We start from the raw sequence: 22,015 nt of genomic DNA, 5'->3' as shown, positions 1-22,015 counted from the left end.
AGGAATACAGAGCTTAGTCATGATAGGAATGAATGTGCTTGTCCTTGTACTAAACTGCTCAGAGCCTTAGCAGAGGCCAGGGCAGCTCTGTAGGAAAGGAAATGGTGAGGTAAGTGGGTCAGGGATCGAGGCAGTCTGGGAGGGGTGTGGGGGGGTGAGGAGTGACATCAGTTGCCAACGTGCCCTCCTCTGTGCCCCAGGTTCACGTGAACTTGCTGCTCCTGGAGGCGCGCATGCAAGCCGCTCTGCTGTACGCCCTCCGTGCCATCACCCGCTACATGACCTGACGCCCGAGCAGGGCCTGGGCCCGGACCAGCTCCCCACAAGGACTTCTCTGTCTGGAGACAGCCCCAGACCCTTTTGTGTCCCATGCCCACCCTCCCCACGCTGGAGTGGGCTTGTGTGTGATGTGCAGTCCCCAAGCCACACCCTCCCTTTTCCTCATTGGAATGGACCATTCATTGCACTGACTCTGGGATCTCAGCCCTGTTCCTGGGAGCTGGAAGAGCACTAGGAGATCCCAAGGGACCACACCCTTCCTCCTTCTCCTGCCCCCAGAGGCAGAGGGCACAGGAAAGAAGACGGGCCAAGCTCAGACATAATATGCCACAAGTGTTGTGGCCTTCCTTAACTGGGAAGTCCCTGGCTGGCCCCCAAGGGAGAGGGCAAATGCCTCCGGGACTGACACTCCAGGCAGGTTTGCCTTCTCTCCCCTGTCATTCCCAGATTTCATTACCTCCCACTTGCCACTCACCCATCAATGTGAAAGTCAGGGTCACAGCTGGTCTGTGTGTCTAGTTCCCTAAAAGCCCGTTCTGTTGGGCAGGCTGAGGCTGTTGCCCAAATCCTAGTTCAGTTTTTTGACTTCCTTTGCCCTTTTTTCCTTTTCTCCATGCTTGATGGTGTGAGGCCTCAGGAGAGAGGCCAAGTACATAAAAAAAAAAGCAGATTATCTTGAGAGAGTTTGAGCCTTTGCTGGTCCCATTGCCTTCTGAAGAGGAGAGAGTATTAGATTATAAATCCTCTTTACTTTGGTTCTTTATGCTTGAGGTTCCAACCTAGAGCCACAGTCAGCATGTGAGAGGAGGAGGAGGAGGGAGAATTCTGTTCTCCCAGAGCTGCACCTGCCTCACAGAGGCCAGCACCTCACTCGCCTGCCTCCAGTGGCTCTGCTGCAGATGTTTGCCAAAAAGTTGAGCCTTTCTAGATGGCTTAGGTGGCACCATGACTCAGTAGGAGGGGCAGGAGGCACCAGGGTTCTTGTTTGGACCCTGCCCCTAGGCCATGGCCAGGTGACCATGGCTACATTGCCAAACCTCTGACTGCCATAGCTGCAGACTGAGAGGGTGGGTCTGAGTCCCCACAATGTCTGAAGCTGCCCCTGGGATTCTCAGGCTAACCTGCCAACAGCAAGTGGATTTTCTTGCAAGATCTTGAAGGCCTCCAGAGACCCCACTTCTGTAGCCAGTGTCTCCTGGGTGCCTTCTGAGGACTCCCACCCCCATACCAGTATCTCATCTGTCCCCTCTCCTGGGGCTTAAGTGGATTTCTTGGAGGCAGAAGCAGCCAAGGACTGATCCCAGTCACTTTCTGTAGCAAACGACTGTGAATTACAACTTTTCTTGCCCTTCTAGCAATCTGTGCCTCCTCTCTGACCAGTTTGGAGGGCAATGAAGACAGGCAAGGGCCATGCTGCTGCTGTGCAAGGCAGGAGAGGAGCCTGGCCAGCGTGCCACATTTCATACCCGTGCAGGCGCGGAGAAGCAACTGGCACCCCCCTCAGGCCTGAAAGTTCTCCCTGCAAGAAGGTGTGCAGGAGAGAAGAGGCCCCGGCATGGGGCTTTGGGTTCTACAGGGGATGTGATGACTGTAAATGTGCACTGGCTGAGTGGGGAGTGGTATCCAGTGTTCAAGTGCAGAAATCTTTGGCTTTGCTACCAGTTCCATATGATGAGAAATAAACGTTCGCTGAGGTTTTGTTTCATACTCCTTCTTTATGGACTGTTTTTGCAATTTCCTGAAGGTCATGGTTCACCTTGTAGCATAGGCAGAGAGCTGCGATTGCATCATGGGCCTGACCTGATAGCCCCTGCCCTGCCAAGAACTTGTGCCCAGTGACTGTAGGTTGGGACTGTTGGCACTGAAAGTCTACTTGTCCCTTGGACATCCAGTCCTGTCACCCTTCTGTGGCTGCCCTGGCATTGTGGAGTAATAATGACCATGGTACTTTGCTAAGCCTGGCCATGGGCTGGGTACTTGGAGACCATTCCTCTGAATCTGCAGCAATCCTGCAAGAGAATTGATACAGGTGAAGTGACATTGTTGAGGCCACATAGCTAATCGGTGGGGGAGCCAGAACTGCCCCCTGCTCTGCTTGACCCTGAGGCCTTGACATTTTATCTGCTGTTCTGTCCACCACTGGACTTCCCCTGTGACAGAGGCTGTTTGAATCTGGAAGGACCCCCTCGTGTCCCCAACCCCACCGCATTATGATTGCCTGCTTCTCATCCTTCCCCCTCCAGCACCAAGGAGACAACGCCAGGAACAAAGAGTTAGATGCAGCCCCCAAGCTGTGTCAGTGCCGTTTATGGCTGTGTGACCTTGGCCAAGCTGCTTCTCTGGGCACCAGGAACTAGTTAGCTTATCAGGAAAACCACATCATATAAGAGCTGAGACCACTCCTGCAGGCTTCCTACTTCCTCTAAATACTGCTGTCAGAAAACTAGGTCTCTTCCACGCAGCCTCCCCTGCTGGACTTTGTGTTCCCCTTTCCCTTGAGATACGTGTTCATTTTTGCAGGATTCCTATACACTTAGACTTCCTCTAGAGTCATTTGAGAGGGTGTGGGAGAAAGTGAATCACACTTGGAGTACAAAACTTGGATTCTGGTTCTGATTGAGCCACTCACTATATCGCTGGGGAGATTGATTAATTTCACTGTGCCTCAAGTTTCCTCGGCCATAGAAATGGGGATAAAAGTTTTCCATTTCTTTTCCAGTTGGCATGCATTGGGTGTTTGTTTGAGATGGAGTCTTGGTCTGTCACCCAGGCTGGAGTGCAGTGGCACAATCTCGGCTCACTGCAACCTCCGTCTCCCGGGTTCTAGCACTTCACCCTCCTCAGCCTTCCTCGTAGCTGGGATTACAGGTACATACCACCAAGCCCAGCTAATTTTGTTATTTTTAGTAGAGACAAGGTTTCACCAAGTTGGCGAGGCTGGTCTCGAACTCGAACTCCTGAACTCAAGTGATCCACCTGCCTCAGCCTCCCAAAGTGCTGGGATTACAGGCACTGGGCCCAGCCTACGTGGCATGCATTGAGTGTGACTGTTGCTAAATGTTTTCAAATTTAATCTCCTAATCTTCACAACAACCTTGTGAGGAAAGGGGCTGTTCCCTTTCTATAGATGTGGAAATGGAACCTCAAATGAGAATCTGGGGAACAGCAATTTAACAGACAGAATCAATTCAAATTCCAGCTTTGACATTTCATGTCTGCCTGATCATGAGCAAGTTGCTTCAATACTCCCTCCTCAATTTCCTTACCTATGGGATGGGATTAATACCTAAGGTTACAGGAGGGTTGTGAGGATTAAATAATGCATAAAAACCACCTAGCACAGTTCAGGTACCTGGCACCTAGCATTCGTGAGCTGTTCAGGATTCAGAAATTTGCCCAAGGTCATACAACTGAGGTAGAACTTCAATCCTTGTCATTCCGATTCCAGAGTTCTTTGTATTGCTTTTTTTTTTTTTTTTTTTTTTGAGACGGAGCTGGAGTGCATTGGTGTGATCTCAGTTCACTGCAACCTCCCCAAGTTCAAGTGATTCTCCTGCCTCACCCTCCCCATGTTACCGAGGGTGGTCTTGAACTTCTGGGCTCAAGCGATCTGCCCGCCTCAGCCTCCCAAAGTGCTGGGATTACAGGTGTGAGCCACCATGCCCAACCCTGTATTGCATTATTTTTGTCTCCAAAGTGCCTAAATCCTCAGTATGCATTTAAAAAAAAAAATCATGGCAGGTGCGGTGGCTCAAGCCTGTAATCCCAGCACTTTGGGAGGCCGAGGCGGGTGGATCACGAGGTCAGGAGATTGAGACCATCCTGGCTAACACAGTGAAACCCTGTCTCTACTAAAAAAAAAAAAAGGCCGGGCGCGGTGGCTCAAGCCTGTAATCCCAGCACTTTGGGAGGCCGAGACGGGCGGATCATGAGGTCAGGAGATCGAGACCATCCTGGCTAACACGGTGAAACCCCGTCTCTACTAAAAAATACAAAAAACTAGCCGGGCGAGGTGGCGGGCGCCTGTAGTCCCAGCTACTCGGGAGGCTGAGGCAGGAGAATGGCGTAAACCCGGGAGGCGGAGCTTGCAGTGAGCCGAGATCGCGCCACTGCACTCTAGCCTGGGTGACAGAGCCAGACTCCGTCTCAAAAAAAAAAAAAAAAAAAAAAAAAAAATTTAGCCAGGCGTGGTGGCAGGCGCCTGTAGTCCCAGCTACTCGAGAGGCTGAGGCAGGAGAATGGCGTGAACCCGGGAGGTGGAGCCTGCAGTGAGCCAAGATTGCGCCACTGCACTCCAGCCTGGGCGACAGACAGCAAGACTCAGTCTCAAAAAAAAAAAAAAAACATGTTTTTTAGGCTGGACCTGATGGCTGACGCCTGTAATCCCAGTACTTTGGGAGTCCAAGGCAGGCGGATCATTTGAGGTGAGGAATTCGAAACCAGCCTGATGGTGAAATCCTGTCTCTACTCAAAATACAAAAATTAGCCGGGTGTGATGGTGGGCGCCCATAATCCCAGCTACTCAGGAGGCTGAGGTCTGAGAATTGCTTGAGCCCGGGAGGCAGAGGTTGCAGTAAGCAGAGATTGCGCCACTGCACTCCAGCCTGGGTGATAGAGTGAAACTCTGTCTAATAAATAAATAAATAAATATTTCAAAAATCATTTTAAATTTTCACATGGAATTGAAAACTCAGCTTTAGACTGAATATAATGAATCTATTTTAGACTTCTATAGCCTTCAACTCAAGACTTGTGCACATCTACCCAGGTTGGAATTTGCAGGAAGTTGTTGGTAGCTCAATTATTTTTCTTTTGTTTTTCTGTTTGCTTGTTTGTTTTTGTTTTTGTTTTGAGACAGAGTCGCATGCTTGGTTTGAGAACTGGTGAGAGTGAGTAGAAAAAGAAGCTGGGGCCGGGCGTGGTGGCTCACGCCTGTAATCCCAACACTTTGGGAGGCCAAGGCAGGCGGATCACCTGAGGTCAGGAGTTTGAGACCAGCCTGACCAACATGGTGAAACCCCATCTCTACTAAAAATGCAAAATTTAGCTGGATATGGTGGTGCATGCCTGTAATCCCAGCTACTCAGGAGGCTGAGAGAGGAGAATCGCTTGAACCTGGGAGGTAGAGGTTGCAGTGAGCCGAGATATCGTGCCATTGCACTCCAGCCTGGGCAACATGAGTGAAACTCCTTCCCCCAGCACACACACACACACACACACACACACCCGAGTCTCCAGCAAGTTGCAAACATTCACCAGTGCCCTACAGCAGGTGGATTAGAGAAGTAGTTCACAGACTGTTTTGTGCCTTAGAATCTCCTTAGAGAAACAGTGATTGGAGGCAGAGCTCAGCAATCTGCATCATAACAGTATGAGTTCTTCGAACTGATATTGTGGTTCTTTGAACTGATATTGTGGTTCTAATGTGTCACATGTCCTGGAGACTTAGCAGCAGAGATAGACATGGTTCCTGCTTTCTTGGGATTTACTGTCAAGTGGAAGAGACAGACCTTAGACTGTTACACAACTAATTATTATTATTATTATTATTATTATTATTGAGATGGTGTCTCACTCTGTCACCCAGGCTGGAGTGCAGTGGTGTGATCTTGGCTCATTGCAGCCTCCGCCTCCTGGGTTCAAACGATTCTCCTGCTTCAGCCTCCTGAGTAGCTGGGATTACAGACATGTACCACCATGCCTGGCTAATTTGTGTATTTTTAGTAGAGACAGGATTTTACTATGTTGGCCAGGCTGGTCTTGAACTCCTGACCTCAGGTGATCCACCCACTTCAGCCTCCCAAGGTGCTGGGATTACAGGTGTGAACCACCATGCCTGGACGAATTATTTAAATTACAATTTTGATTGGCACCTCAAAGGGAAAATATGGGGTGCTGCGAGGGCATTCACCACCTAGCAGGAGAGCCTTTTCTTCCAAGGAGATATGTTGGGACTTTCGCAGAAGCTCCAACACATTCAAGAAAAGCAATTTCCCACCCACTGAAGCACCTTCTTGAAACCTCAGGGCTCCATGGAACAGATTCAAAAACTGCTCATTCACATTCCTCTTTAGTGGATGCTGTCGTGTGCTACCCAGACTGTGGCACTCATTTTCCCACATCCCCCACTCCATCAAGTGGCTGAAGAATTTCAGCTGAGTCTCTCTCTGGGCACTATCCTGAGTGGAAAGGAGCCACTGAGCTCATGGTTACGCCTCCTCCCAGCAGTCTGCCTCCAGTGACTGGTTCATGGGAGAGAAGAGTACAAAGGCCTGGCCCCTCAGCGTCCATTTGAAACAACTCTGAAAGATTATCCCAGCTTTATTGTCCCCCTTAGGATCAGATGAGCCTTATGTTGCAGTGGCATTGCAGCCCAACTTCTGCCCAGTTATGCTTCTAACTGTCATGTAATATGATTCCCCAATAAACCCTCTGTAGGCAAATCTCCATCTCAGTCTCCTTAAAAGAGTGCTTGAACTAAAACACCCTCATTACAGATGGTGAAAATAAAGACCAGAGTGGGGAAATGACCTGCCTGAGGTCTCACAAGCCTGAACCTTCAGATCCTCTTCAGAGTCTGTCACCACCCTGTGCCACAGTCCTACAACTTCCGGCCTTGACTTTCCCTTCCTGAGGCTAGAGGCAACAGCTGTAATGGCCAGAATAGGTTCTCACTCCAATGGCTGGAGACCTCGGACAAGTGAATTCCCCTCTCTGGGGAGGTTAAGTATTGCCCGAGTGCAACATCCTCTCTCAAGTCTACCTCTGTGCAATGCGCCTGGTCCTGAGAAAAACCACGTCTCAGCTGGTGATGGCAGCAGAAATTCCTTCCTCCCATGTCCAAATCACCTCTGACCTCATAGTTGGATTCTATTTGGAGTGGTGGTGGGGAACCTTGAGCTCTGTCCCATTTCTGAGTTTCCAAACTCACATTTCAAGAAGGAACCTCTTTTCTTTTTTCTTTTTTGAGACAGAGTCTCGCTCTGACACCCAGACTGGAGTGCAGTGGCGAGATCTCGGCTCACTGCAACCTCTGCCTCCCAGGTTCAAGCAATTCTCCTGCTTCAGCCTCCTGAGTAGTTGGGATTGCAGGCGTGTGCTACCACGCTCGGCTAATTTTTGTATTTTTAGTAAAGACAGGGTTTCACCATGTTGGCCAGGCTGGTCTCAAACTCCTGACCTCGTGGTCCACCCACCTCGGCCTCCCAAAGTCCTGGAATTACAGGCGTGAGCCACTGCGCCCGGCAGGAAGCTCTTTTCTTTGTTCATGCCGCCATTATCAAGTGCTTTACTATGTCCCAGCTGCTGCTCATGCTGGCAGGACAGCAGTGAATGAGACACAATTGTGGTCCTCATGGGCCTTTCAACCCCAGTGGGAAAAATGAACAGCACACAAATTCTTTGGTGTTTTGTTTGTTTGTTTGTTTGTTTGTTTTTGAGACGAAGATTCACTCTGTCACCTAGGCTTGAGGGCAGTGGCACAATCTCTTCTCACTGCAACCTCTGCCTCCTGGGTTCAAGCGATCCTCCCACTTCAGCCTCCTAAGTACCTGGGATTACAGACACATGCCACCATGTCCAGCTAGCTTTTTTTTTTTTTTTTTTTTTTTTTGAGATGGAGTCTTGCTGTGTCTCCCAGGCTGGAGTGCAGTGGCGCCATCTCGGCTCACTGCAAGCTCCGCCTCCCGGGTTCACGCCATTCTCCCGCCTCAGCCTCCCGAGTAGCTGGGACTACAGGCGCCCGCCACCACGCCCAGCTAGTTTTTTGTATTTTTAGTAGAGACGGGGTTTCACCATGTCAGCCAGGATAGTCTCGATCTCCTGACCTCGTGATCCACCCGCCTTGGCCTCCCAAAGTGCTGGGATTACAGGCTTCAGCCACCGCGCCCGGCGCTTTTTGTATTTTTAGTAGAGGTGAGGTTTTTGGCCTGGCTGATCCTGACCTCAAGTGATTCGCCTGCCTTGGCCTCCCAGAGTGCTGGGATTACAGGCGTGAGTCACCATGTCCAGCTCATCACACAAATTCTTGTGATAAGCCCTGGGGAAAGAAAGAGCACAGGGAGCTGTGAGGGAGTACAGCCTACCCTGGACTTGAAGGATAAGAAAGGATCGGCCAAGGATGGGAGGGGAGAAAAGAGCATGGAGCAAAGATGACTTCTAGCAGAGGAAACAGCATGGGAGAAGATTTGAAGCAGGGAGGAGAAGGCAGCCTTGTAGGGGCAGAGGGAGCTGGGAGAACATAAGAAAGGCTGAGGCTGGAGAAGAAAGCCCCAGGGCCGATCTAGCAGGACCTCACAGGGCACGTCGGGAATTCTGGACTTTATCCTATGGGCAATGGGAAGTCTTCAAAGGAAATTTTGCTGTTTATTACAAAATAGATTATATTTATTAGAAGAAGGAGGGGAGAAAGTAGTAAGGCTTATTTAGGACCTTCTTTGTGCCAAGTATCCCAGGAAGTACATCACAGGCATGTTTTTCATTTTTGTTTTTGTGTTTTTTTGAGACAGGGTCTCTCTCAGTGGCACCATCACAGCTCACTGTAGCCTCGATCTCCTGGGCTCAAGCCATCCTCTTGCCTTAGCCTCTGAGGAGCTGGGACTACAGGTGCAAACCACCATGCCTGGCTAATTTTTTATTTACTTTTTGTAGAGACGTGGGTCTTGCTATGTTGCCCAGACCAATCTTGAACTCCTGTGCTCAAGCAGTCCTCCTGCCTTCTCCTCCCAAAGTGCTGGGATTACAGGCATGAGGCACCACACCCAGCCCGGCAGCAGGATCTTATTTAATTTTCACTGCAGCACTAGATAGTAGAGCCCACTATTAGCTCCATTTTTATTTTTTTTTCCCAGATGGAGTCTTGCTTTGTTGCCCAGGCTGGAGTGCAGTGGAGCAATCTCAGCTACCTCCCCGTCCCAGGTTCAAGCAATTCTCCTGCCTCAGCTTCCCGAGTAGCCAGGATTATACCCACCACCACGCCCAGCTAATTTTTGTATCTCTTAGTAGAGATGGGGTTTCGCCATGTTGGCCAGGCTGGTCTTGAAACTTCTGACCTCAGGTGATCTGCCCAACTCGGCCTCCCAAAGTGCTGGGATTATAGGCATGAGCCATCATGCCCGACTTTTGTTTTGTTTTGTTTTGTTTGAGACCGAGTTTTGCTCTTGTTGCCCACACTAGAGTGCAATGGCATGATCTTGGCTCACCACCACCTCTGCCTCCTGGGTTCAAGGGATTCTTGTGCCTCATCCTCCTGAGTAGCTGGGATTACAGACATGCACCACCACCCCCTGCTAATTTTTGTATTTTTTAGTAGACACCAGGTTTCACCATGTTGCCCAAGCTGGTCTTGAACTCCTGAGCTCAAGAGATCCACCCACCTCGGCCTCCCACAGTGCTGGGATTACAGGTATGAGCCACCGTGCTCAGCCTATTATTTCCTTTTTAAAGTGGATCCCAAACACCACCCAGAGGATCCATCTTCCTTCTTTAACCCTTACAAAGTGCTTCTGTTTTCTGAGGCATTTTTTTTTTCCTAAAATTATAATCATTCGTGTGGCTCTGTCATCTCCCATTCGATTGGGGGCCCCACGAAGGCAGGGATTTTTGTCTGGTATATTCTCTACTGCATTTATCTCCAGAGCCTAGCACAGGGCCTGACCTGTAGCAGGGGTTGGAGAAATAGGTGTGGAACATATGCTTGTATCCACCAGGATGCTTGGGCTAGTGCTGGGCCCGGGTGGCAGTGCTCAAGAAATAATAGCCTCCTGATGCTGTGGGCCTGGCCTCTGCTCTGGCTATCTCTCCCTTCCTGGTTGTCTGTTAAATGGCCACCTCTCAGACACTCAGCATCAGTCTAGTGTCAGGGAAAAGAGCTTGGACTTTGGAACCAGACAAATGAGGCTCAAATCTGAGCGCAAATCCATCTGGAATGAGGCAGAGTTTAAATAAACAAAACCAAGTACCCTTATGACTCTTGGTAACTTCCTTTAATTTCCTCATCTATAAAATGGGAACATTACCATCTACATAAAAAAAATTATTGCTGGGCGCAGTGGCTCATGCCTATAATACCAGCACTTTGGGAGGCTAAGGCAGGTGGATCACTTGAGGTCAGGAGTTTGAGACCAGCCTGGCCAACACGGTGAAACCCTGTCTCTATTAAAAATACAAAAATTAGCTGGACTTGGTGGCAGGCACCTGTAGTCCCAGCTACTTGGGAGTCTGAGGTGGGAGAATAGCTTGAACTTGGGAGGTGGAGGTTGCAGTGAGCTGAGATGGCACCATTGCACTCCACCCTTGGCAACAGAGTGAGACTGCCTCAAAAAAAAAAAAAAAAATTATTGTCAGGATCAAATGAGAAAATGTTGGATTCCATAGGCCGGGCTTTAAAAAGAGAAAGAGAAAATGATTATAAAGTGCCTGTTTAGTTAAGTTCTTTTTCAGCAGAAGACAGAGTCAATGCCATTTTCTTAGATTCAAAGCCACAGTTTCCTCATCTATGAAATGGGAGTTGTGAGATAAAAGATAATATAGAATTCCCATAACCTGGAATGCTCCTTTCCAGACAAGCTCTTTCTAAACCTGCAGTTTTCACCTTTAACAATGTCTCATCAGAGAGTTCGGACCTGACCCCTGTTTCTCCACCTCACCCTGCCCCTTCCCATTTCTTCTCTCTTCAACACGTTTCATAATCTTTATTGTTTCTTGCCTGTCTCCATGTTCGCTGTCGTATCCCAGTGTCTACCATATGCTAGCATAAGTGCTCAACAAATGTTCGTTGTTTTCATTACATTTCTTTTTCTTTCCAACTTTATTTTAGGTTCAAGGAGTCATTAAATATTTTGGCGGCAGAGTGGGGTGGCTCACACTCATAATCCCAGCACTTTGGAAGGCTGAGGTGGGAGGATCGCTTGAGCCCAGGGGTTTAAGACCAGCCTAGGTAACATAATGAGACTCAGACTCTACAAAACATAGAAAAATTAGCTGGGTGTGGAGGCACGCACCTGTAGTCCCAGCTACTTGAGGGACTGAGGTGGGAGGCTCACTTGAGCCTGGGAGGTCGAGGCTGCAGTGAGCTGTGATTGTACCACTGCACTCCAGCCTGAGTGATGGAGTGAGAACATGTCTAAATATCTAAATATGCATATACATATATAAATAGAAACACATATATATGTGTGTGTATATATATATATATTTTTTTTTGAGATGGAGTCTCGCTCTGTCGCCCAGGCTGGAGTGCAGTGGCACTATCTCAGCTCACTGCAAGCTCCGCCTCCCGGGTTCAAGCCATTCTCCTGCCTCAGCCTCCCAAGTAGCTGGGACTACAGGCACCCGCCACCAGGCCTGGCTAATTTTTTGTATTTTTAGTAGAGACGGGGTTTCACCTTGTTAGCCAGTATGGTCTCGATCTCCTGACCTCATGATCCGCCCATCTCAGCCTCCCAAAGTGCTGGGATTACAGGCGTGAGCCACTGCACCCGGCCTATATATATATATATATTTTTTTTTTTTTTTTTTTTTTGAGACGGAGTCTTGCTCTGTCACCCAGGCTGGAGTGCAGTGGCCGGATCTCAGCTCACTGCAAGCTCCGCCTCCCGGGTTTACACCATTCTCCTGCCTCAGCCTCCCAAGTAGCTGGGACTACAGGCGCCCGCCACCTCGCCCGGCTAGTTTTTTGTATTTTTTAGTAGAGACGGGGTTTCACCGTGTTAGCCAGGATGGTTTCGATCTCCTGACCTCATGATCCGCCCGTCTCGGCCTCCCAAAGTGCTGGGATTACAGGCTTGAGCCACCGCGCCCGGCCTATATTTTTAAAAATAATGTATGAGCCAAGACTGTTCTAGGCAATCCTAACCACAATCATGAGACACAGGCAAGGTGAAGATTTTACCAGTCTTTAGCTGTGAAAGCTGAGGTCTAGCAATATTAACATTGCCCAGACATGTCCCAAGCAAATTAGCAGGAGTTCTAGACTCTCCAGAAAGTGCTCTTTCCACCCACCCTTCCACTGCCTTCCAAGGGAAGGAGCACTGCGGGCCCAGGTACTAGTCCAGGCACTGTCTTAATTTGTGGCTTTAAGATGTAAGCAAGTCACTTCTTTCCCTGAAGGAAAATGTTAGTTTCCCCATCTCTAAACTGGGGAGAATCTTTGACCTGATCAGTGGTTAAGAATCAGCTGAGTTGACTGAAATGTTGTGGTAAATTAAAAAAAAAAACATACTCTTTTTTTTTTTTTTTTTTTTTTTTGAGACGGAGTCTTGCTCTGTCCCCCAGGCTGGAGTGCAGTGGCTGGATCTCAGCTCACTGCAAGCTCCACCTCCCGGGTTCACGCCATTCTCCTGCCTCAGCCTCCTGAGTAGCTGGGACTACAGGCGCCCGCCACCGCTCCCGGCTAATTTTTGTATTTTTTTAGTAGAGACGGGGTTTCACGTGTTAGCCAGGATGGTCTCGATCTCCTGACCTCGTGATCCGCCCATCTCGGCCTCCCAAAGTGCTGGGATTACAGGCTTGAGCCACCGCGCCCGGCCCATACTTTTTTTTTTTTTAAAGAATCAGTTGAAATAATAGGTTGAAAGCATTTAATAAACTGAAAAGCACTCACTTAAGGAGGAGGTTTGTTTGTTTGTTTTTGAGGCAGGGTCTCGTTCTGTCGCCAAGGCTGGAGTGCAGTGGCATGATCTCCTCTCACTGCAGCTTCTGCGTCCCGGGTTCAAGCAATCTCAAGCTTCAGCCTCCCAAGTAGCTGGGATTACAGGTGTGCGCCATCATGCTCTACTAATTTTATATATTTAGTAGAGACAGGGTTTCACCATGTTGGCCAGGCTGGTCTTGAACCCCTGATCTCAAGAGATCCACCCACCTTGGCCTCCGAAAGTGCTGGGATTACAAGCATGAGCCACTGCACCCTGCCTGTGAAGGAATTTTTAAATGTTAATATGCAGAATGAACATTCTTCCCAGAAGACACTGTGGGCTGGGGAAGCAGGGAAGTTTCCTAGAAGTGGTGGCATTTCATCTGGGCCTCCAGTGCTCCTGGGTAAGAATTTTGGGAAACAAAGCTCAGAGCCAAAGTCACTGACCAACCAAAGAAGAACCCTCTAAGCCTCTCTGAGTTTTACTTTTTTTCCTGTTTCACTTTGATATCTTCTTCCAATCTGCATTTCCCTGCTGCAATTTATTTTTTCCTTTCAAACCAAATTTAGAGTAGAATCTGCATATAATAAAATGCACACTTTTTTTTTTTTTTTTTGAGACAGTCTCACTCTTGTCACCCAAGCTGGAGTGCAGTGGCACGATTTTGGCTCAGTACAACCTCTGCCTCCTGAGTTCAAGCGATTCTCCTGCCTCAGCCTCCCGAGTAGCTGGGATGACAGGTGACCGCCACCACGCCCGTCTAATTTTTTGTATTGTTAGTAAAGACGGGGTTATACCATGTTGCCCAGGCTGGTTTCAAACTCCTGAGCTCAGGCAATCCGCCCGCCTCAGCTTCCCAAAGTGCTGGGATAAAAGGCGTGAGCCACCGAACCCGGCCAAAACGCACACATTTAAATGCAGACATTTCCATGAGTTTTGACAAAAGCACATGCCTATGCAACTACCACTCAAATCTAATTTCCTTGTGCTCCTTTGCAGTGAATATCCCATCCTGCTTTCTGGCCCCAGGCACCCACTATCAGCTTTCTGTCATTACAAATTAGTTTTGTTTTTGTTTTTGTTCTTGTTATTCTTTATTTTATTTTATTTTTTTTAGACGGAGTCTCGCTCTGTCGCCCAGGCTGGAGTGCAGTGGCGCATCTCGGCTCACTGCAAGCTCCGCCTCCCGGGTGCACGCCATTCTCCTGCCTCAGCCTCCAGAGTAGCTGGGACTACAGGCGCCCGCCACCGCGCCCGGCTAGTTTTTTGTATTCTTTTTAGTAGGGACGGGGTTTCACCGTGTTAGCCAGGATGGTCTTGATCTCCTGACCTCGTGATCCGCCCGTCTTGGCCTCCCAAAGTGCTGGGATTACAGGCTTGAGCCACCGTCCCCGGCCTGTTCTTGTTATTCTTAATCCATTTAATTATTTAGCAGATGACAAAGTTTTGCATTGAAAAATTAGCTTTTTAGTTTAGAACACAAATATAAATGCAACAAAATGTATTAATTCACTAGTCTTAAGACAATATTTTCATTCTAGAGTGTTTGCTAATGAATGCAGAGGTCATTAGATAAATTGACAGTAACCTATTGAAGAAAAGAACTATGATAATCATAATTTACCCATTTACTGAAGAGAGTTTGACCATTAATAAAAATTATACCTGGCCGGGCGCGGTGGCTCAAGCCTGTAATCCCAGCACTTTGGGAGGCCGAGGTGGGCGGATCACAAGGTCAGGAGATCGAGACCACAGTGAAACCCCGTCTCTACTAAAAATACAAAAAATTAGCCAGGCGCGGTGGCGGGCGCCTGTAGTCCCAGCTACTCAGGAGGCTGAGGCAGGAGAATGGCGTGAACCCAGGAGGCGGAGCTTGCAGTGAGCCGAGATCGCGCCACTGCACTCCAGCCTGGGCAATAGCGTGAGACTCCGTCTCAAAAAAAAATAAATAAAATAAAATAAAATAAAATAAAAATTATACCTACACATCAGGTGTGGTGGTTTACATCTGCAATCCCAACTACTAAGGAAGCCAAGGTGGGAAAACTGAAGCTGAGCCCAGGAGTTCCAGAAAAGCCTGGGCAATGTTGCAGGATTCCATCTCAAAAAAATTATACCTCATTTTGGGAGGCCAAGGCGGGTGGATCGCCTGAGTTTGGGAGTTCGAGACCAGCCTGACCAACATGGAGAAATCCTGTCTCTACTAAAAATATAAAATTAGTCGGCTGCGGTGGCACATGCTTGTAATCCCAGCTACTCGGGAGGCTGAGCCAGGAGAATCGCTTGAACCCAGGAGGCAGAGGTTGCGGTGAGCCGAGATCATGCCACTGCACTCCAGCCTGGGCAACAAGAGCAAAACTCTGTCTTAAAAAAAAAAAAAAAAAAAAACCTACAAAACTTGAAATAAGTACATAGATAACTCAATCACTTCTTGAGAAATTATGACATATAAATGACAATATTTTCAATGAACAAATATTTGTTATTATTCTTATTTTTTGAGACAGGGTCTCACTCCACTGCCCAGGCTTGAGTGCAGTGGCATGATCATGGCTCACTGCAGCCTCAACCTCCCAAGCTCAAGTGATCCGCCCACCTTGGCCTCCCAAAGTGCTGGGATTACAGGCCTGAGCCACCGCACCTGGCCTCATTGTGTAATCTTTTGTGTTTGTCTTCTTCGTTACCATAAAGCTTTTGAAGCTAATTCATGTTGTTGTGTGTATCCACAGTTCATTCCTTTCTGCTGCTGCGCACAATACTATTGTATGGATATATTACAATTCATTTATTCATTCATGAGTTGATAAACATTTGAGTTGTTTCCAATTTTGGCTATTATGAGTAAACCTGCTATTTCTGTGAACACACCCCGCTATTTTTATTTTTTATTTTTTGTAGAGATGAGGGTCTCCCTATGTTACCCAGACTGGTCTAGAACTCCTGGGCTCCAGTGATCCTCCTGCCTCAACCTCCCAAAGTGCTGGGGCTACAGAGATGAGCTGCTGCACCCAGCTCCAGTTCCAGTTGCTCTGCATCTTTGCCAACACTTGGTATTGTCAGTCTTTTGACAGTCTTGTTGACATTGGTCTAGTGATTAAAAGCCTGTGCACTGGAGTCAGAGTTCAAATTCCAGGTCTACCATTTGTTATATGACTTTAGGGGAGTCACTTGACCTCTGTTAGTCTCAGTTTACTCTTCTGGGAAAAGGGATAATAGTTCATAAGGGCCGGGCGCGGTGGCTCAAGCCTGTAATCCCAGCACTTTGGGAGGCCGAGATGGGCGGATCACGAGGTCAGGAGATCGAGACCATCCTGGCTAACACAGTGAAACCCTGTCTCTACTAAAAATACAAAAAACTAGCCGGGCGAGGTGGCGGCGCCTGTAGTCCCAGCTACTCGGGAGGCTGAGGCAGGAGAATGGCGTAAACCCGGGAGGCGGAGCTTGCAGTGAGCTGAGATCTGGCCACTGCACTCCAGCTCGGGCGACAGAGCCAGACTCCGTCTCAAAAAAAAAAAAAAAAAAAAAATAGTTCATAAGGTCCTTATGTCTATTCAGTTAAATCAGTGGTTCTTACTTAGGGATGACTTTGTCCTCACAGGACATTTGGCAAAGTCTGGAGACATTTTTGGCTGTTACGGGGTGCCTCTGGCATCTAGTGGGTAGAGGCCAGGGATGCTGCTAAACATCCTCCAATGCACACGGCAGTCCCTTTGAATGCAGAGTTATCCAGTCCAAAAAGTCAATGGCCCTGAGTTTGAGAAATTCCGAATTATATAATGCATGTAATGTGTTCAATACAACACTTGGCACATATCAACTGCTTAGTAAATGGAAAACAAACAGACTTTGGGGAAAAACATGTTTTCAGGAGCAGGAATATGAGTCTGATGGATCCAAATCGTCATGGTCCTTTTCCCAAATATCTCTACCACAAGGCTGTTATGACGTGAGGAGGCTCGCAACAAAGAACAACTGGTTTTATCACCTAAATACCTCGGAAACCAAAAAGTGAGCAATATGTTCAAGACAGCAGACCTGCAGCCTTGGACCTTGGACTCCTCTGTGTGGGGGAGGATGGGAATGCTTGCACGTTCCATGCCTCCTCCCCCGCCAGGCAACATCTCCCCTGGCCTGAGTTCCAGCTATAGTCTGGGTCAGCGCAAACAAAGACCTTTGGGCTGCCCAAGATCCAGAATTTACAGCCCACAGACTCCTCCCAGTTTACCGGAGTGTTTGGAAGACATTCCAGGTCAGCAGGAATTAAGTAGGGCCCCCAAGGGGAGTATGTGTCACGTGGTCTGATGACACAGCCAGGATGAACTGGAGAAGGGCAAAGCATAGTCCAGAGGAAAATGCAGTCAAAGCAGAACTGATTCAATTCAACAGAGTCAAGCATTTAGCAACATTCGTGGTGCGCTTACTGTGCCAGCCTCTCTCTCTCCTACGTGGGAGGCCCTTTGGAATAGAGGTTAGGAGGACAGTCTCTATGTAGAGAAGGACATTTGAATCCCAGCTCTGACAGCACTAGGTGTGTGTCCTTTGCAAGGCACATCACCTCTCTGAAACACATGGCATATATGCAATAAATTATGTGTGTACGTATGTCTCAGTCCTCACAAAAATAAATTTATGGTAAGAACTACTACCATTCATATTTTACAAAAGAATAAACCAAGGCTCAAAGAGGTGAAGGACTTTGTCCAATGTCATAGGACTAATTAAGTAGCAGAGGATCACTGTGACAGGCTTTTAGGGAGATGGAAAGATGAGTAAGATGGAGTCCCTGACTTCAACAAGCTTGGGGTCTCATAGAGGAGATAAAGGCAGGTAAAAGTCTAATTTCCAGCAAAGAGACAATGAGAGGTGCTAATAAAGAGCATTCAGCGGCCAGGTGCAGTGGCTCATACCTGTAATCCCAGCACTTTGGGAGCCCGAGGCCGGTGAATCACGAGGTCAAGAGATCAAGACCATCGTGGCCAACATGGTGAAACCCCATTTCTACTAAAAATACAAAAATTAGCTGGGCATGGTGGCACACACCTGTAGTCCCAGCTACTTGGGAGGCTGAGGCAGGAGAATCGCTTGAACCAGGGAGGCGGAGGTTGCAGTGAGCTGAGATTGCACCACTGCGCTCCAGCCTGGCAACAGAGAGAGTCTCTGTCTCAATAATAATAATAATAATAACAATAATAATAATAATAATAAAGAGCATTCAGGTGTGGTTATGGTAGGACTGAGGTCAATTCCAGGTGAGGGCAATTAGGAAGGCTTCACAGAGGAAGTGATGGCTCAGCTGGTCTTTGAAGGTGAGTCAGACTGAAAGCACAGTCAGAGACCCAAGTTCTAAGAAGTGTGACCATTGTGTTGGGCCATAGGATGTGTACATGTCAGGGTGGTCACAGATCTGGCAGGGAAAGTTGATAAATGGGGCCAAGATTATTTGGTGAAAATGGGCTGGGATTACAGGCATGAGCCACCGTGCCAGACCCGATTCTTTTTTTTTTTTTTTTTTTGAGACGGAGTCTGGCTCTGTCACCCAGGCTGGAGTGCAGTGGCGCAATCTCGGCTCACTGCAAGCTCCGCCTCCCGGGTTTACGCCATTCTCCTGCCTCAGCCTCCCGAGTAGCTGGGACTACAGGCGCCGCCACCTCGCCCGGCTAGTTTTTTGTATTTTTTAGTAGAGACGGGGTTTCACCGTGTTAGCCAGGATGGTCTCGATCTCCTGACCTCGTGATCCGCCCGTCTCGGCCTCCCAAAGTGCTGGAATTACAGGCTTGAGCCACCACGCCCGGCCCCGATTCTTTATAATAGTATTTGAGTCTCGCTGGGCTTGGTGGCTCACGCCTGTAATACCAGCGCTTTAGGAGGCCGAGGTGGGCAGATCACCTGATGTCAGGAGCTCGAGGCCATCCTGGCCAACATGGCAAAACCCCATCTCTACTAAAAATACAAAAATTAACTGGGCATAGTGGCGTGTGCCTGTAATCCCAGCTACTCTGGAGGCTGAGGCAGGAGAATCGCTTGAACTCAGGAGGCAGAAGTTGCAGTGAGCCAAGATCATGCCACTGCACTCTAGCCTAGGCAACAAGAGCAAAACTCCATCTCAAAAAATAATAAAATAAAAATAAAAATAATATTTGAGTCTCTAGATCCAGCAATGCCTGAAATCTTCACCTATGCTCTTCAATTCCATAAGCAAAACATTCTCTTTTATGAGTAAGACAGGTTGAGTTGGGTTTTTCGTCATTTGCACCTGGAATAATGCTGACTGATACAGATTCTCAAATCTCACCCTAAGGAACTCTACATAGGTTCTAGAAAGACATGAAAGGGAGAGGAGAAAATAGCCAATGAGAAGGAAAAAGATGTGACAATTACTGAAACAAGCTCCCTAGAGGGCAGAAAGAATTCGAAGTGAAAGTAGAAGAGAGGGCAGGCCAGGCACGGTGGCTCATGCCTGTAATCCCAGCACTTTAGGAGGTCAAGGTGGGCGGATCACTTGAGCTCAGGAGTTCGAGAACAGCCTGGCCAACATGGTGAAACCCTGTCTCTACTAAAAATACAAAAATTAGCAGGGTGTAGTGGCTCACACGTGTAGTCCCAGCTACTTGGGAAGCTGAGGTAGGAGGATTGCTTGAGGCCAAGAGTTTGAGACCAGCATGGATAACACTCCATCTCTACAAAAACAAAAAAATTAACTCAGCGGCCGGGCGCGGTGGCTCAAGCCTGTAATCCCAGCACTTTGGGAGGCCGAGACAGGCGGATCACGAGGTCAGGAGATCGAGACCATCCTGGCTAACACGGTGAAACCCCGTCTCTACTAAAAAATACAAAAAACTAGCCGGGCGAGGTGGCGGGCGCCTGTAGTCCCAGCTACTCTGGAGGCTGAGGCAGGAGAATAGCGTAAACCCGGGAGGTGGAGCTTGCAGTGAGCTGAGATCCGGCCACTGCACTCCAGTCTGGGCGACAGAGCGAGACTCCGTCTCAAAAAAAAAAAAAAAAAAAAAAAAAAAAAATTAACTCAGCATGGTGTTGTCCACATGTTGTTCCAACTATTCAGGAGGCTGAAGCTAAAGTGGAAGGATTGCTTGGACCTGTGAAGTCCACGCAGCAGTGACCTGTGATTGCGCCACTACACTCCAGCCTGGGCAACAGAGTGAGACTCTGTCTCAAAAAATATATATATAATAAAATCATGTTATCAGTGAATAGTATGAGTATGGAAAGATAGATCCAGCCTATTGTTTAGTGATAAATCAAGTTACAAAACAGTATGGACTATACAATTTCTTTCTTTCTTTTTTTTTTTTTTTTTTTTTTTTGAGATAAGAGTCTCACTCTGTCACCCAGGTTGGAGTGTAGGGGCACCATCACAGCTCACTGCAGCCTCGACCTCATGGGCTTAGGTGATCTTCCCACTTCAGCTCCTGAGTAGCTGGCAGGCACCACCACATCCAGCTAATTTTTTGTATCTTTTTGTAGAGATGGGGTTTCGCCTTGTTGCCCAGGCTCAAACTTCTGGCTCAAGTCATCTGCCTGGGCTGGCCCAGTATGATTTCTTTTGTTTGTTTAAAAATATACGTATTCAGTTAATAGGGTTGATAATAAAGAAAATAAAAAAATAAGAAAAAACAAAAATAAATACATAAAAAATAAAAATAGATTTATATGTAGAACCAGGATGGTGGCACAGACCTGTAGCCCCAGCTACTCAGGAGGCTGAGGTGGGAGGATCACTTGGGTCCAGATGTTTGAGTCCAGCCTGGTCAACATAACAAGACCATGTCTCTAAATACAATATATATTATATTTATATTTTTAAATGTCTGTAAGAAAAATACCCAAAAGACATTGAAACAGAGTATCATTACCTCTTTCTCCTTTCTTCTTTGTTCATTAACCCTCAAGTTTGTTTAGGTATTCACCTTTCAGAAAAGGTGACCACAGCCAGAGGTTAAGCTGGAGGCTTGATTCTAAGTCAGTCAAGGTAATGCCAGGGACTGGGATAGGGGCTGTCACGTGATAGAGTTCTGGCCAATGAGATGGGAAAGGGAGTCCGCTGGGAAGCTTGAGGGAAAAGTTTCTTTTTTTTTTTTTTTTTTTTTTTTTTTTTGAGACGGAGTCTCACGCTGTTGCCCAGGCTGGAGTGCAGTGGCGCGATCTCGGCTCACTGCAAGCTCCGCCTCCTGGGTTCCCGCCATTCTCCTGCCTCAGCCTCCTGAGTAGCTGGGACTACAGGCGCCCGCCACCGCGCCCGGCTAATTTTTTTTGTATTTTTAGTAGAGACGGGGTTTCACTGTGGTCTCGATCTCCTGACCTTGTGATCCGCCCGCCTCGGCCTCCCAAAGTGCTGGGATTACAGGCTTGAGCCACCGCGCCCGGCCAAAAGTTTCTTTTAAAAAACAACAAAGAGGCCGGGCGGCGGTGGCTCACGCCTGTAATCCCAGCCCTTTGGGAGGCCGAGGCAGGCGGATCACAAAGTCACAAGTTCAAGACCAGTCTGGCCAACAGAGTGAAACCCCGTCTCTACTAAAAATACAAAAAATTAGCCGGGTGTGGTGGTGGGCACCTTTAATCCCAGCTACTTGGGAGGCTGAGGCAGGAGAATCGCGTGAACCTGGGAGGCGGAGCTTGCAGTGAGCTGGGATTGCGCCATTGCTCATCAGCCAGGGTGACAGTGCGAGACTCTGTCTCAAAAACAACAACAACAACAACAACAACAACAACAAAGAGGCGGGGCACGGTGGCTCACGCCTGTAATCCCAGCACGTTAGGAGACCGAGCCAGGCAGATCATCTGAGGTTGGGAGCTCCAGACCAGCCTGGCCAACATGGTGAAACCTCATCTCTACTAAAAATTAACCGGGTGGTGGCGCACGCTTGTAGTCCCAGCTACTCCGGAGGCTGAAGAGGGAGGATCGTTTGAACCCGGGAAGTTGAATCACGGAGGCTGCAGTGGCCGAGATCCCACCACTGCACTCCACACTGGTTAACAAAGCGAAACTCTGTCTTAAAAAAAAAAAAATATCTGGGCATATAGTCCCAGCACTTTGGGAGGGCAAGGCGGGTGGATCACCCCTGGTCAGGAGTTTGAGACCAGCCTGG

The 22,015-nt window shown here is 48.2% G+C and overlaps 1 protein-coding gene across 8 annotated transcripts in view; it reads left to right on the top strand.

The window, feature by feature from the left end:
• The window catches only part of SESN2 (sestrin 2), a 42,300-nt gene extending 21,732 nt beyond the window's left edge, over positions 1-20,568 (top strand). For 6 of the 8 annotated variants that reach the window (XR_013414745.1, XR_013414749.1, XM_077995280.1 and 3 more), the window contains one exon: positions 201-1,986. Coding sequence is in view for 5 of the 8 variants with exons in the window: in XM_077995280.1 (XP_077851406.1) it covers positions 201-287 (87 nt within the window). In the remaining 3 variants the exon portion in view is untranslated. 8 annotated transcript variants of the gene reach the window in all.
• Positions 20,569-22,015: the final 1,447 nt, after the last annotated feature.

The sequence above is a fragment of the Macaca mulatta genome, chromosome 1, assembly GCF_049350105.2.
Source record: "Macaca mulatta isolate MMU2019108-1 chromosome 1, T2T-MMU8v2.0, whole genome shotgun sequence".
NCBI classification, from domain to species: Eukaryota; Metazoa; Chordata; class Mammalia; order Primates; family Cercopithecidae; genus Macaca; species Macaca mulatta.
Note: the sequence above shows the minus strand (reverse complement) of the source record. Positions and strands in the feature narration are given on the sequence as shown.